We start from the raw sequence: 17,806 nt of genomic DNA, 5'->3' as shown, positions 1-17,806 counted from the left end.
CAACATGGACAACATCCCCGTGCCCCTTCCTGGAAGTCTATCTCCTACAGTATCAGAATTAACTACTGAGATGGATCTACTCAGATTCAGAACGGTGGACCTCTACAGTACACTGCACTGACATCCCCCTCCCTTTCCCTGGATTTTACCAACCCCCTTGTACAGTGCTGACATCCCCCTCCCTTTCCCTGGATTTTACCAACCCCCTTGTACACTGCATGCAGTGTACCTTCCCTTATAGCACACACACACACACACACACACACACACACACACACACACACACACACACACACACACACACACACAACCGGCTCAATCTCTGTTCTAGTCAACGGGCCATTTTGAGGACAATCAGGTCAAAGTGAACCTTCCCTTATAGCACACACACACACACACACACACACACACACACACACACACACAACCGGCTCAATCTCTGTTCCAGTCAACGGGCCATGTTGAGGACAATCAGGTCAAAGTGTACCTTCCCTTATAGCACACACACACACACACCCTCCTCAATCTCTGTTCCAGTCAACGGGCCATGTTGAGGACACTCAGGTCAAAGTGAACGATCCCTCGTTTTTCTCCCTGCACGGCAATGTGCTATCAGAATGAACCAGTGGTCCTGATGTACTCTGTATCATCCCAGTGGTCCTGATGTACTCTGTATGATCCTAGTGGTCCTGATGTACTCTGTATCATCCCAGTGGTCCTGATGTACTCTGTATCATCCCAGTGGTCCTGATGTACTCTGTATCATCCCAGTGGTCCTGATGTACTCTGTATCATCCCAGTGGTCCTGATGTACTCTGTATCATCCCAGTGGTCCTGATGTACTCTGTATCATCCCAGTGGCCCTGATGTACTCTGTATCATCCCAGTGGTCCTGATGTACTCTGTATCATCCCAGTGGTCCTGATGTACTCTGTATCATCCCATTGGCCCTGATGTACTCTGTATCGTCCCAGTGGTCCTGATGTACTCTGTATCATCCCAGTGGTCCTGATGTACTCTGTATCATCCCAGTGGTCCTGATGTACTCTGTATCATCCCATTGGCCCTGATGTACTCTGTATCGTCCCAGTGGTCCTGATGTACTCTGTATCATCCCATTGGCCCTGATGTACTCTGTATCATCCCAGTGGCCCTGATGTACTCTGTATCATCCCAGTGGTCCTGATGTACTCTGTATCATCCCAGTGGTCCTGATGTACTCTGTATCATCAAATGGTCCTTATGTACAGTGTATCATCCCAGTGGCCCTGATGTACTCTGTATAATCCCAGTGGCCCTGATCTTCTTCTTTTCGATCGCCCCAGTGGCCCTGATGTACTCTGTATCATCCCAGTGGCCCTGATGTACTCTGTATCATCCCAGTGGTCCTGATGTACTCTGTATCATCCCAGTGGTCCTGATGTACTCTGTATCATCCCAGTGGTCCTGATGTACTCTGTATCATCCCATTGGCCCTGATGTACTCTGTATCATCCCAGTGGTCCTGATGTACTCTGTATCATCCCAGCACACTCGCTACAGCGGAACCCCTCTGTGAAGACTCGCTCGACTTGAAAGAATCCCCATTGTAATGCCTTGCTTTCTCAGGCTGAAAGAATCCCCATTGTAATGCCTTGCTCTCTCAGGCTGAAAGAATCCCCATTGTAATGCCTTGCTCTCTCAGGCTGAAAGAATCCCCATTGTAATGCCTTGCTTTCTCAGGCTGTGTTCATAACGTCCGTACACACACTGTCCGTCAGAACCATCCAGATGTACACCGTATGTTGTACACACCCCCTCCCCCCTCCAGTACAGCTTTTCATAACCCATCCCCCTCTCCCCCCTCAAGTACAGCTTTTCATAACCCATCCCCCTCTCCCCCCTCAAGTACAGCTTTTCATAACCCATCCCCCTCTCCCCCCTCAAGTACAGCTTTTCATAACACATCCCCCTCTCCCTCCTCAAGTACAGCTTTTCAAAACTCCACGCCCACACACACCCCTCCTACACACACACACACCTCATGCCTCCCACACACACACACCTCATGCCTCCCACACACACACACCTCATGCCTCCCACACACACACACCTCATGCCTCCCACACACACACCCCTCCCACACACACACACACCTCATGCCTCCCACACACACACACACCTCATGCCTCCCCGACCTCACGATTTAAATCTCCCACATTTCAATACCCCGCTTTCTTTGATTTTGTATTCCTATTGTTTGTAAATGGGCTTCAATTTTAAGACTCTCTCCCAGTTTAAAACCTTTCCCCACAAGTGTTGGTGCTCTCAGAAGAGGGGCAGCTAGCACTGTATCAGCGCCAGTACAGTGCACTCAGCCCGTCAGTCGTGTCGTGGAGCTGGCTGCGGTTAGCAGTGTCTAAGAGCTTGGTTAGTGTAATTGGACTTCACTGTTGTGCCTGCCGCTGCCTGCCGCTGCCTGGTGTTATTGACCGATACCTCAGACAGGGGGAACTAGCGACCGCTTTAGATTGGCGACTACAAGGAGTACACGACCACGACAGAAACATGACCTGCAGCGTTAGAGCGCACACACACACACACACACACACACACACACACACACACACACACACACACACACACACACACACACACACACACACACACACGTACAGCTGTTACAAGAAACATTTTGAAGTTGTAAGCGTTTTGATGGATTTCGTGTGTCCATGGAAGTTTTTATGTTGTGGGCATAACGTTGTTCTATAATCCACTGCTGACAGTGACGTCGAGGGACGGCAAGTCGTGTCTTTACACGAAGGCTCTGTCTCTTGCCATACGTCAATCCTAGAGGATGGTGCAGGACTTGAAAGAGTAGTCGTTTGATTGGCTGAGACGCTGCGGAAAAGCTGATATTAACTGCGCGAAGTGGACTGGGCCAAGTCGATTTCACGAAACTCACTGCACGAAGCTTTGGCAATAGATTTCACGAAACTCACTGCACGAAGCTTTGGCAATAGATTTCACGAAACTCACTGCACGAAGCTTTGGCAATAGATTTCACGAAACTCACTGCACGAAGCTTTGGCAATAGATTTCACGAAACTCACTGCACGAAGCTTTGGCAATAGATTTCACGAAACTCACTGCACGAAGCTTTGGCAATAGATTTCACGAAACTCACTGCACGAAGCTTTGGCAATAGATTTCACGAAACTCACTGCACGAAGCTTTGGCAATAGATTTCACGAAACTCACTGCACGAAGCTTTGGCAATAGATTTCACGAAACTCACTGCACGAAGCTTTGGCAATAGATTTCACGAAACTCACTGCACGAAGCTTTGGCAATAGATTTCACGAAACTCACTGCACGAAGCTTTGGCAATAGATTTCACGAAACTCACTGCACGAAGCTTTGGCAATAGATTTCCGGTCAAAAGACGCCGCAGAGTGTGTGTAAAGTCAACTTGGGGATCTATTGAGGACAGCCTTTTGACAGTTCCCTGACTCGGTATGACGGCAGAGGTCAAGGTCGTCGATGTTAGGACAGGCCACTTCCCCTTAAAATTAGATTTGTCTGGGAGTCTTCACCCTCTGACGATCTTCAAACAAGCGAACGTCCCCTGAACGTTTGTGTTGCCACGCATAAACACAGTGGTTGTAAGCTAGTGTTCCTGGAAAGGCAACCAATCGTGAAAGGCTTGACATTTGCTGTTTGTCTTCATGATCTCATCGCGTTCTCTGTAGAGTCTCACACTTATATCTTGCGTATTATCATAACCCAAGATGGTGGTACCATCAAATCCATGTCAGTTGATTGCCATGTAATGGTGATTACACGCTAGACTTGCCGTCGTACTATAAAGGCGTGTTATGAATAAACCCTCCTTTTATTTCTTGCCGTCGTACTATAAAGGCGTGTTATGAATAAACCCTCCTTTTATTTCTTGCCGTCGTACTATAAAGGCGTGTTATGAATAAACCCTCCTTTTATTTCTTGCCGTCGTACTATAAAGGCGTGTTATGAATAAACCCTCCTTTTATTTCTTGCTGTCGTACTATAAAGGCGTGTTATGAATAAACCCTCCTTTTATTTCTTGCCGTCGTACTATAAAGGCGTGTTATGAATAAACCCTCCTTTTATTTCTTGCCGTCGTACTATAAAGGCGTGTTATGAATAAACCCTCCTTTTATTTCTTGCCGTCGTACTATAAAGGCGTGTTATGAATAAACCCTCCTTTTATTTCTTGCCGTCGTACTATAAAGGCGTGTTATGAATAAACCCTCCTTTTATTTCTTGCCGTCGTACTATAAAGGCGTGTTATGAATAAACCCTCCTTTTATTTCTTGCCGTCGTACTATAAAGGCGTGTTATGAATAAACCCTCCTTTTATTTCTTGCAGTTAGCAGTAAAAACACGTCCACACAAACTCGTTTGAGATCGCAGCACGGGTACAATACGTCTCATCTAGTACAGGCGTTAGAGAACAGCACGGGTACAATACGTCTCATCTAGTACAGGCGTTAGAGAACAGCACGGGTACAATACGTCTCATCTATTACAGGCGTTAAGCCTCGGTCATACAGGCGACTCAGTCGTTGCGATTCAGTCTTGCGATTCAGTCTTTGGCCGATCGCACATCACATCGTAGGCCATTGACCCGTCACACGATGAACGATAGACGAACGACTGGCGAACGATAACTCCACGCGAGCGGGGCGGAAGTGATGTGTCATAGTGAACACGGCAAACGCGCTTTGCGAGAGCAGACGCTAAATGTTCGAACGTCGCTCTACCTTTCTGAAAAATTCCTTTCAGCATTACGCCTTTGCAAGAAATAAAGTTCCCAGACAGCTGCAATTAATGTTTTCCGACCGCTGTACACGCCTAAAACGTCTCCTTTATATCTGAGTAAAAAGCTGTTCTTCCAACAAGTTTTGAATCGACGAAGAGACGCTGTACGCCACTGTCCGCCATTATTTTACGTCACGGCGTCAAGGCCGCAGCAACGCGTTCTGATTGGCTCTGTTGGCTCTGCCCCTGCGATTGACCGACGACTGGATCGCAGGAATAGAACATGTTCTAAACCTCAAAGCTACGAGGGAATCGCATGAGACTGAGTCGCAGACTTGTCGTAGCTGTTTTCTACGACTGAGTCGGCTGTGTGACGGGGTAAATCGCGCGACTCAGTCGCATGTGTGACAGCCCTCTTAGAGAACAGCACGGGTACAATACGTCTCATCTGGTACAGGCGTTAGAGAGCAGCACGGGTACAATACGTCTCATCTAATACAGGCGTTAGAGAACAGCACGGGTACAATACGTCTCATCTGGTACAGGCGTTAGAGAGCAGCACGGGTACAATACGTCTCATCTAGTACAGGCGTTAGAGAACAGCACGGGTACAATACGTCTTATCTAATACAGGCGTTAGAGAACAGCACGGGTACAATACGTCTCATATAGTACAGGCGTTAGAGAACAGCACGGGTACAATACGTCTCATCTAGTACAGGCGTTAGAGAACAGCACGGGTACAATACGTCTTATCTAATACAGGCGTTAGAGAACAGCACGGGTACAATACGTCTCATCTAGTACAGGCGTTAGAGAGCAGCACGGGTACAATACGTCTTATCTAATACAGGCGTTTATTCCTGTTTTCATACATGTTGTCAAATAAAGAAATGCTAGATTACATTCTCTACTATCGGATCAAAATGTAATTAGCGGGCAACGACAGAAAGCCAGGCACTGCATAATTGTGTCAGTTCGCGTGTGTATTGCAGGCAGATGTTAGTTGTCACGTGACATAACGTCTTTATTGGTATTACGAGAGCTTTGAAGTTACATTAACTGCTCTCTGGTAAAGTTATTTGTCATTAAACAAAAATAGGGAGTAATAATGGAGTAAGGTTTTAAGCCAGCGGACATGAGCAACGGAAATCATGGCTGATTGCGTTTTCCTATGATGTGTGCGAGCTGTTCGTCATCAGAGTTCTTGAGACTTGCTCGTCGTTGCTGAGCACGGTAGTTCCATACATAAAACCAACCGTCGTGCGTCGATTTCAATTTTTTTTTCCGTGGATTTTAACAGGTTCCATTTGTGAATTCACAATATGTCGCGAAGTTTACCTTTCTGTACCGATTTCCGTCACAAAACACACATCATTAGGACGGAGGAAGGGTACAGCATGTACTTTATCCCAAGGAATTTCTGATTAAAACTGTGGGACGTATTGTACATGGGCCTCTCTCCCTGTGGACAGCAGCGATTGTAGCGTTACTAGGCAACAGCACGTTCAGCCTTTATGATACACCCCGCAAGCCGCGGCATTTCACTGGTGTTTGCGTTCCAAATTGGGAGCTCTGAGAAGTGAAGATCTCCACACGCCGGCCGCCTAACAAGCACAAATGTGTTGTTCTCGGCGCTAGGCAAGTCATTGAAATAAAATTTGGTTACCAATTACGGCCCGCCATGACAGATTTGGGTCATTTTTAAGCCATGGCTTCGGTCGCGCCTCCAGGGAAGAGTTTGGGTGATGGAAGAGCAAGCATACAGCAGGCTGTTCCTTCGTCTGTACTGTTGGTGTGTTGGTGCATGGGCAGCTTTATCGATTATAGCCAGGGGCACGTCAAACTTGATTCGATTAAGCTAGAGTTTGTTTCTTTTGGTTGTTAACTTCACCGGGCATGAACTTTGTGATGTGTCAAACAGATAACACGGAAAAAAAAATGCTATCTCCGTTTTTCTAAATTTCATAAATTCAAACAACACTGTCATGTTGGGGTATTAAGAGGGCTGAGCGTTTTCAGGACACGTTAATTTAAATGTTACAGAACTCGGGGAAAAGATATCGGACCGAACACAAGGCAATGGAATACTAGGTCTTTTAAATGACCCCGACAGTAACAAACTAGAGGGCTTCAAACGGGTTAGTTTGGCAATCGCTCACTTTCAAACCTTGTACTGTTGAGTCGATCCCCGAATCCGGAATTCGGATTATTTTTCTCCAAAGAGCACTTAAGTAAGATCATTTGACCAACACACTTAAGTCAGATCATTTGACCAACACAATTAAGTCAGATCATTTGACCAACACACTTAAGTCAGATCATTTGACCAACACACTTAAGTCAGATCATTTGACCAACACAATTAAGTCAGATCATTTGACCAACACACTTAAGTCAGATCATTTGATCAACACACTTAAGTCAGATCATTTGACCAACACACTGACCAACACACTGACCAACACACTGACCAACACACTGACCAATACGCTTGCAATGTTGTGGACTGGTCATGAATGAGCTGGAATTAATGTAACCAAATATGAAGTTATTCGTCCAACAACCGTAGTACTTGTACTTAGCTCTTTTCTTCTTTTTACATTTAGTCAAAACTTGACTAAATGTTTTAACATAGACGGGGAATCGAGACGAGGGTCGTGGTGTATGTGTGAGTGTATGTATGTATGTGTGTGTGTGTGTGTGTGTGTGTGTGTGTGTGTGTGTGTGTGTGTGTGTGTGTGTGTGTGTGTGTGTGTGTGTGTGTGTGTGTGTGTGTGTGGCGGGGATATAGCTCAGTTGGTAGCGCGCTGGATTTGTATTCAGTTGGCCGCTGTCAGCGCGAGTTCGATCCCAGGTTCGGCGGAAATTTATTTCACAGAGTCAACTTTGTGTGCAGATTCTCTTCGGTGTCCGAACCACCCCCCGTGTATACTACATTGGGTTTGCACGTTAAAGATCCCACGATTGACAAAAGGGTCTTTCCTGGCAAAATTGCTTAGGCACAGTTAATAATTGTCTACCATACCCGTGTGACTTGGAATAAGGCCGTGAAAGGTAAATATGCGCCGACATGGCTGCAATCTACTGGCCGTATAAAATTTCATCTCACACGGCATCACTGCAGAGCGCCTAGAACTGTACCCACGGAATATGCGCGATATAAGCCTCATTGATTGATTGATTGATTGTGTGTGTGTGTGTGTGTGTGTGTGTGTGTGTGTGTGTGTGTGTGTGTGTGTGTGTGTGTGTGTGTGTGTGTGTGTGTGTGTGTGTGTAGAGCGATTGAGAGTAAACTGCTGGACCGATCTTTATGAAATTTGACATGAGAGTTCCTGGGTATGATATCCCCGGAGGTTTTTTCATTTTTTCGATAAATGTCTTTGATGACGTCATATCCGGCTTTTTGTAAACGTTGAGGCGGCACTGTCACACCCTCATTTTTCAATCAAATTGATTGAAATTTTGGCCAAGCAATCTTCGACGAAGGCCGGACTTCGGTATTGCATTTTAACTTGGTGGCTTAAAAACTAATTTATGACTTTGGTCATTAAAAATCTGAAAATTGTAATTGAAATTATTTTTTTATAAAACGATCCATCTTATTCTTCATCATTTTCTGATTCCAAAAAACATATAAATATGTTATATTTGGATTAAAAACAAGGTCTGAAAATTAAAAATATAAAAATTATTATCAAAATCAAATTTCCGAAATCGATTTAAAAACAATTTCATCTTATTCCTTGTCGGTTCCTGATTCCAAAAACATATAGATATGATATGTTTGGATTAAAAACACGCTCAGAAAGTTAAAACGAAGAGAGGTACAGAAAAGCGTGCTATGCAGCACAGCGAAACCACTACCGCGCTGAACAGGCTCGTCAGTTTCACTCCGTTTTGCACAATCGGCGGACTACGGTCATTGTGAAAAAATGCAGTGCGTTCAGTTTCATTCTGTGAGTTCCACAGCTTGACTAAATGTAGTAATTTCGCCTTACGCGACTTTTTTGTTTTTTGTTTTTTTGGGGGGGTGGGGGTGGGGGGGGGGTCACACTGTATTAGATTGTGTACATAATTATGTAGCCTGTTAGCTCTAGTAACGTTTGCGATTGTATAAGATCAAGTGTGTAAGATTGTATGGGCTAGAAGTAGACGATCTCTTAGCAGTTTTGCAATGTGGCCTGTTGACAGTAAATCTATCTTGAGTATTTGTTTAAGAGAGCTTTGCATTATTTTGTGATTGCTACAACTGCATTGGTAGAATATATTGGATAGTGACTGAAATGCTAGCATGCCACACTTGATATTCAGCATAGTTGCTGAAAACAATCATCCTGGACTAGTTAATGATTGGTTAGAATAATTAGAGTAAAGGAAGAGTTATTAGACTATAGTTACTGTAAACGAAAAGTTATTAGACTAGTTATACTGTACAGGAGATTGCACTAGTAACGGAATGCTAGTGAAGTGTACGACTAGTGTAAAGCAGTAACCAGTTAATATACTTTTCTTCCTGTGTAAACGATCGCTTACACCAACACATACCTGGCCAGGCTGTTACATGGGATACGACCAGCCCTGCAGGAGTGGAACACATAGAATACAGCCCTGTAGGAGTGGAACACATAGAATACAGCCTACCTGTAGGAGTGGAACACATAGAATACAGCCTAGCGCCTTTTTGTGCAGAATGGGAGTCATTGTTGCTGAATCAACATAATCCAATCTGCTAAATTGATTCAGAGACAAAATCCAATCTGCTAAATTGATTCAGAGACATAATCCAATCTGCTAAATTGATTCAGAGACATAATCCAATCTGCTAAATTGATTCAGAGACATAATCCAATCTGCTAAATTGATTCAGAGACAAAATCCAGTCTGCTAAATTGATTCAGAGACATAATCCAATCTGCTAAATTGATTCAGAGACATAATCCAATCTGCTAAATTGATTCAGAGACATAATCCAATCTGCTAAATTGATTCAGAGACATAATCCAGTCTGCTAAATTGATTCAGAGACATAATCCAATCTGCTAAATTGATTCAGAGACAAAATCCAGTCTGCTAAATTGAATCAGAGACAAAATCCAATCTGCTAAATTGATTCAGAGACATAATCCAATCTGCTAAATTGATTCAGAGACAAAATCCAATCTGCTAAATTGATTCAGAGACATAATCCAATCTGCTAAATTGATTCAGAGACAAAATCCAATCTGCTAAATTGATTCAGAGACAAAATCCAATCTGCTAAATTGATTCAGAGACATAATCCAATCTGCTAAATTGATTCAGAGACAAAATCCAATCTGCTAAATTGATTCAGAGACATAATCCAATCTGCTAAATTGATTCAGAGACAAAATCCAATCTGCTAAATTGATTCAGAGACATAATCCAATCTGCTAAATTGATTCAGAGACAAAATCCAGTCTGCTAAATTGATTCAGAGACATAATCCAGTCTGCTAAATTGATTCAGAGACAAAATCCAATCTGCTAAATTGATTCAGAGACATAATCCAATCTGCTAAATTGATTCAGAGACAAAATCCAATCTGCTAAATTGATTCAGAGACATAATCCAATCTGCTAAATTGATTCAGAGACATAATCCAGTCTGCTAAATTGATTCAGAGACAAAATCCAGTCTGCTAAATTGATTCAGAGACATAATCCAGTCTGCTAAATTGATTCAGAGACAAAATCCAATCTGCTAAATTGATTCAGAGACACAATCCAATCTGCTAAATTGATTCAGAGACACAATCCAATCTGCTAAATTGATTCAGAGACATAATCCAATCTGCTAAATTGATTCAGAGACATAATCCAATCTGCTAAATTGATTCAGAGACAAAATCCAGTCTGCTAAATTGATTCAGAGACAAAATCCAGTCTGCTAAATTGATTCAGAGACAAAATCCAGTCTGCTAAATTGATTCAGAGACAAAATCCAGTCTGCTAAATTGATTCAGAGACATAATCCAGTCTGCTAAATTGATTCAGAGACATAATCCAATCTGCTAAATTGATTCAGAGACATAATCCAATCTGCTAAATTGATTCAGAGACAAAATCCAATCTGCTAAATTGATTCAGAGACATAATCCAATCTGCTAAATTGATTCAGAGACAAAATCCAGTCTGCTAAATTGATTCAGAGACATAATCCAGTCTGCTAAATTGATTCAGAGACAAAATCCAATCTGCTAAATTGATTCAGAGACATAATCCAATCTGCTAAATTGATTCAGAGACAAAATCCAATCTGCTAAATTGATTCAGAGACATAATCCAGTCTGCTAAATTGATTCAGAGACATAATCCAGTCTGCTAAATTGATTCAGAGACATAATCCAATCTGCTAAATTGATTCAGAGACATAATCCAGTCTGCTAAATTGATTCAGAGACATAATCCAGTCTGCTAAATTGATTCAGAGACAAAATCCAATCTGCTAAATTGATTCAGAGACATAATCCAATCTGCTAAATTGATTCAGAGACAAAATCCAATCTGCTAAATTGATTCAGAGACAAAATCCCCGATCTGCACAAGAAGCAACCAGGTTGCTGATCTTTGGAATGTATTCCATGTAAAAGCCTGGACACACATGTGGTGATTTACATGCTGGTTTACACTTTGGAATGTATTCCATGTAACAGCCTGGACACACATGTGGTGATTTACATGCTGGTTTACACTTTGGAATGTATTCCATGTAACAGCCTGGACACACATGTGGTGATTTACATGCTGGTTTACACTTTGGAATGTATTCCATGTAACAGCCTGGACACACATGTGGTGATTTACATGCTGGTTTACACTTTGGAATGTATTCCATGTAACAGCCTGGACACACATGTGGTGATTTACATGCTGGTTTACACTTTGGAATGTATTCCATGTAAAAGCCTGGACACACATGTGGTGATTTACATGCTGGTTTACACTGGAAAGCGGGTATCTTTAGACGTATGAAGGGTGTAATGCAGTTCCGTACAACTTTAGCCTTAGCAGCTAGATTGACTGGTGTTTGTGTTTTTGCTTCTTTTGCAGGGGCTTTGGCTTCGTAACGTACAAAGAATCATCTAGCGTAGACAAGGTGCTGGCGAACGGTCCTCATTGTATTGATGCCAAAACGGTATGGGTCGTGTGGTCACTTGGCGTTTGTCTTTTATCACTATTCATTTTTTTTTTTTTATAGTACTGTGGCGTTTTTTGTTGTGTAGTTGTGGTGTATGTGGTGGTGGTCTAGTGATTGTCTTGTGTATGTATTTGTGGTGCTGTTTCTACGGAAATAATGTTTGTTTTTTCTCTGTTATTTATTGGAAAATCGTCGATGCCTTTTATTTTCGTAAATATAATTTATTTATTTATTTATTTATTTATTTATTTATTTATTTATATTCATATTTGTTCATTTGTGATGTTTTATTTGATGATCTTTTGTGTCTCTGATTTTTGTGTGTAATTACACGATTTCACTGAGTTGCTTTCATTTATTTATTTATTTATTTATTTATTTATTTATTTATTTATTTATTTATTTATTTATTCATTTATTTATTTATTTATTTATTTATTTATTTATTCATTTATTTATTTATTCGTTTACCTATTTGTTTACATATTAATGTATTCATTTATTTATTTATTTCTGTCCAGTCTTGTACAATTCTTCATTTATTTCAATCCTTCATTTTCTACACTGTAATAGTCACTTCAGTGTTTATGTCCTGTATATATGTCGTGTGGGTTTAACACCTGCATGCTACTTTTCACTTTGCGTGCTTGTAATGTGATGCAGTAGTTGTGCATGCCTCCCTCCAATTGCTGCTTTTTGTTATTTAAAAATGCTTGTATTTTTTAATTCCCCATAGTACTTTGACGGATGCTGTTGTTTTTAGCCTACTTGCATCGTACGGTTTACACTAGATTGAACGAATCACACGATGTATTGAACAAGATTTGAACTAAACGGTTATTCAATAGGGGGTTACGAGTCCCAACACCGACGGAAGTGACGTGTCAAAGTGAAACACAAAGACACGCGAATCTGAACGAAGAGTGAAGAGTTTCAGAAGAATGGCTACTGAAGGCGCTTAAATTAACAGTGAAGCAATATAGCTGGATAGGGTAAGACATTATGGAAATAAACAGAGAAAGAGCATTGGTCTGTGAAGTGATATTCAGTATGCAGGGTGCAGTATATCGGCATTGTCGATTTTGTACGTCAACTTTAAAGCGCCAGAAGTATTTTTCTTGCACGTATCCCAAGATCAGTTTAAGATGGCTAACAAACAGAACACCAAGATGGCTAACAAACAGAACACAACACCAAGATGGCTAATAAACAGAACAAAACACCAAGATGGCCAACAAACAGAACACAACACCAAGATGGCCAACAAACAGAACACAACACCAAGATGGCCAACAAACAGAACAGAACACCAAGATGGCTAACAAACAGAACACAACACCAAGATGGCTAATAAACAGAACAAAACACCAAGATGGCTAACAAACAGAACAAAACACCAAGATGGCTAACAAACACAACACCAAGATGGCTAACAAACAGAACACAACACCAAGATGGCTAACAAACAGAACACAACACCAAGATGGCTAACAAACAGAACACAACACCAAGATGGCTAACAAACAGAACACAACACCAAGATGGCTAATAAACAGAACAAAACACCAAGATGGCTAACAAACAGAACACCAAGATGGCTAACAAACAGAACACAACACCAAGATGGCTAACAAACAGAACACAACACCAAGATGGCTAACAAACAGAACACAACACCAAGATGGCTAATAAACAGAACAGAACACCAAGATGGCTAACAAACAGAACACCAAGATGGCTAACAAACAGAACAAAACACCAAGATGGCTAATAAACAGAACACAACACCAAGATGGCTAATAAACAGAACACAACACCAAGATGGCTAACAAACAGAACACAACACCAAGATGGCCAACAAACAGAACACAACACCAAGATGGCTAATAAACAGAACACAACACGAAGATGGCTAACAAACAGAACACAACACCAAGATGGCTAACAAACAGAACACAACACCAAGATGGCTAACAAACAGAACACAACACCAAGATGGCTAATAAACAGAACAGAACACCAAGATGGCTAACAAACAGAACACAACACCAAGATGGCTAACAAACAGAACACAACACCAAGATGGCTAATAAACAGAACAGAACACCAAGATGGCTAACAAACAGAACACAACACCAAGATGGCTAACAAACAGAACACAACACCAAGATGGCTAACAAACAGAACACAACACCAAGATGGCTAACAAACAGAACACAACACCAAGATGGCTAACAAACAGAACACAACACCAAGATGGCTAACAAACAGAACACAACACCAAGATGGCTAACAAACAGAACACAACACCAAGATGGCTAATAAACAGAACACAACACCAAGATGGCTAACAAACAGAACAAAACACGAAACGTATCTGCTTCTGGGCGTACCAATAAATGAAACATTAAGTTCTTTGTTTTTTAGAGAGATTATTTGTTTGGAAAAAAAAAGAAACGGGAAAAAAAGAAAGGATGCAGTTTGCATGCAATAAATCGGCAGTATGCACTGACTCTGCAAGTGATTAGAAGCCAGTATTTCACTTTAAATTTCCAAGTTTAGCGCAATAAATGATCAATCTGCATTGAGGTCGCAAATAATACGTCTTTATCTTCCACGACTCCGTGTTATATGTAAGTGTTGTTAGCCTAGGATTGTAACTGTTGATGGCTTTCACTCGATGCCAGATAACTCTCATTACTCAGGTGTTGTAACTGTTGATGGCTTTCAATCGATGCCAGATAACTCTCATTACTCAGGTGTTATATGTAACTGTTGATGGCTTTCAATCGATACCAGATAACTCTCATTACTCAGGTGTTATATGTAACTGTTGATGGCTTTCAATCGATACCAGATAACTCTCATTACTCAGGTGTTATATGTAACTGTTGATGGCTTTCAATCGATACCAGATAACTCTCATTACTCAGGTGTTATATGTAACTGTTGATGGCTTTCAATCGATACCAGATAACTCTCATTACTCAGGTGTTGTAACTGTTGATGGCTTTCAATCGATACCAGATAACTCTCATTACTCAGGTGTTATATGTAACTGTTGATGGCTTTCAATCGATACCAGATAACTCTCATTACTCAGGTGTTATATGTAACTGTTGATGGCTTTCAATCGATACCAGATAACTCTCATTACTCAGGTGTTATATGTAACTGTTGATGGCTTTCAATCGATGCCAGATAACTCTCATTACTCAGGTGTTATATGTAAGTGTTGTTAGCTTAGGATTGTAACTGTTGATGGCTTTCAATCGATGCCAGATAACTCTCATTACTCAGGTGTTATATGTAAGTGTTGTTAGCTTAGGATTGTAACTGTTGATGGCTTTCAATCGATACCAGATAACTCTCATTACTCAGGTGTTATATGTAAGTGTTGTTAGCTTAGGATTGTAACTGTTGATGGCTTTCACTCGATGCCAGATAACTCTCATTACTCAGGTGTTATATGTAACTGTTGATGGCTTTCAATCGATGCCAGATAACTCTCATTACTCAGGTGTTATATGTAACTGTTGATGGCTTTCAATCGATGCCAGATAACTCTCATTACTCAGGTGTTATATGTAACTGTTGATGGCTTTCAATCGATGCCAGATAACTCTCATTACTCAGGTGTTATATGTAACTGTTGATGGCTTTCAATCGATGCCAGATAACTCTCATTACTCAGGTGTTATATGTAAGTGTTGTTAGCCTAGGATTGTAACTGTTGATGGCTTTCAATCGATGCCAGATAACTCTCATTACTCAGGTGTTTTAGTGCTTTCATTTTAAACCCAACTAGCCCGGCTACCAGCCCATTAATCCAAGTTATTCTGAAACCAACGAGCGACGATTGTAAAGCTATAGACATCACGAGAGGGGGGATTACAGACAGACGGACGCCCACACTGAACTATATACCCCGAAATAACCCCGCTAGACACTAGGCAAACAAAACCGTCCCAGCGCGAGAGACCTGCTCAATTGTTAAATCCTGATGAATAACAATGTAGTCACTCTTTCTATCTGTACTCATTGAGTAAGCATCCGTCTTCAGACCACGCCTCTCGTCTGTTTATACCGAAATGCTAAGTATTCTGCCATTGAAAGGACATTTTTGCGACGTGCGAGGTTTTTGTTTTTCGATTTCTGTAACCTGCACTGGAGGCGAATTTTATTCGTCTGCGGTCGTTGGTAGTCTTGTTGGTAGTCTTGGACGTTCTCCAATGGCATCTTTTAGCAATGCTCAGATAATTCTAATTGAAAAGAGAGAAAAGGTTCAACTAATTCGAAATTGGTAAAACGGTTCTTAAGTTTACAACCCGCTATAATCGTAACTGAAAGGCAAGCGAACGCCAGCAACACAATTATGTAAATGTTCTTAACAAGATGGATTTTTTGTTTTACTTCGGTCGAATTTATTTGGGCTGTTACTGTCAAGTTAAATCCAGTTTTGTACCTAATATTTAATGTGTGTAGATGGAGATTTTGTTTGAAAACGTTGTGGTCTGACATAAATACTTTACAACACTTAGTTTGCATCTAGTGTTTGAAGAATTGCTCATGCGTGGGGTAGGTTTTACGATTTTTTTGTTTTTGTATCGGCAGTTGTGTAAAGAAAAAGTTAAATCAACAAACGATCCTGTGGTAAATAACATATTAATTTTGAGTACCCTTAATATTGTGAAACTTACCCACTCTAAAAGAAACGGCGATCATCATCCAATCATCCACAAAATGCTGGAAATGTAACTATGACGTCACCATACAAATGTTAAGGCGGCACCAATGGCTCAAATGAAGAAAATCAAAGAAAAAGAAAGAAAGAAATATTTTTTTATAAAAGGCGACAAAAACCAAAAACAAAGCAACAGCGAAACAACCAGAGTCGAAGAAGGAAATACGATCGGAGAAAAAAACAACACTAAAACATAACGACCCATTCTTTCAAAGCTTGAGTTGGGGTGAAAATGAAAAGCGTGGTACCGTGGCCAGCAGTGTGTGTTGTTTCTCGGTCGGGGAAGAGGCCACACATTGAAATGAATGCAGAGAGGACTGTCCCCCAGGGAGTCCCACCCTGATTGTGGCATAGCTCGCACAGCTGCGCTCTCTGAGGAACGGAAACACTCGGCCTAGTCCAATTGGGGTAGCTCAAGGCCCCTCCCCCTCCACCATTCTCTTTCTGTCTATCTCTCTCTCTCTCTCTCTCTCTCTCTCTCTCTCTCTCTCTCTCTCTCTCTCTCTCTCTCTCTCTCTCTCTCTCTCTCTCTCTCTCTCTCTCTCTCTCTCTCGTGTCGCTGTCTGTCTGTATGTCTGTTTTTATTTCTCTCTCTCTCCCAGTCACTCTCTCTCTCTGTCTTTATATCTTTCTCTCTCTCTCTGCCTTTATATCTCCCCCTCTCTCTCTCTCTTTTTCTCTCTCTGTCTCGTGTCGCTGTCTGTCTCTTCCTCCTACTCCTTCTCTGTCCCTCCTCCTTCCTGTCCCAACGGTTTTTTCTTCCTGTCGATCAATGGCAAATCATTCATTGGAAGCCAGCTTTTTGTTTTCTGCCAAGCTCGCCTTTTGTGGCGTCTGCCCTTTCCTGCACATTTCTTTAATTTTTCCCTGTTTGTGTGGTGGTGGTAGGAGGTGATGGGGTGGGAGGAATAGGAGGTGATGGGGTGGGAGGAATAGGAGGTGATGGGGTGGGAGGAACAGGAGGTGATGGGGTGGGAGGAATAGGAGGTGATGGGGTGGGAGGAACAGGAGGTGATGGGGTGGGAGGGATAGGAGGTGATGGGGTGGGAGGGATAGGAGGTGATGGGGTGGGAGGAACAGGAGGTGATGGGGTGGGAGGGATAGGAGGTGATGGGGTGGGAG

At 41.9% G+C, this 17,806-nt stretch overlaps 1 protein-coding gene across 1 annotated transcript in view; it reads left to right on the top strand.

The window, feature by feature from the left end:
* LOC138975019 (RNA-binding protein Musashi homolog Rbp6-like) overlaps positions 1–17,806 on the top strand; it is a 56,446-nt gene that overhangs the window by 18,488 nt on the left and 20,152 nt on the right. The window contains exon 4 of the mRNA XM_070347666.1: positions 11,853–11,937. Coding sequence (XP_070203767.1) covers positions 11,853–11,937 — 85 coding nt within the window. The remainder of the gene's footprint in view (positions 1–11,852; positions 11,938–17,806) is intronic.

The sequence above is a fragment of the Littorina saxatilis genome, linkage group LG9 (assembly GCF_037325665.1).
Source record: "Littorina saxatilis isolate snail1 linkage group LG9, US_GU_Lsax_2.0, whole genome shotgun sequence".
NCBI lineage: Eukaryota > Metazoa > Mollusca > Gastropoda > Littorinimorpha > Littorinidae > Littorina > Littorina saxatilis.
Note: the sequence above shows the minus strand (reverse complement) of the source record. Positions and strands in the feature narration are given on the sequence as shown.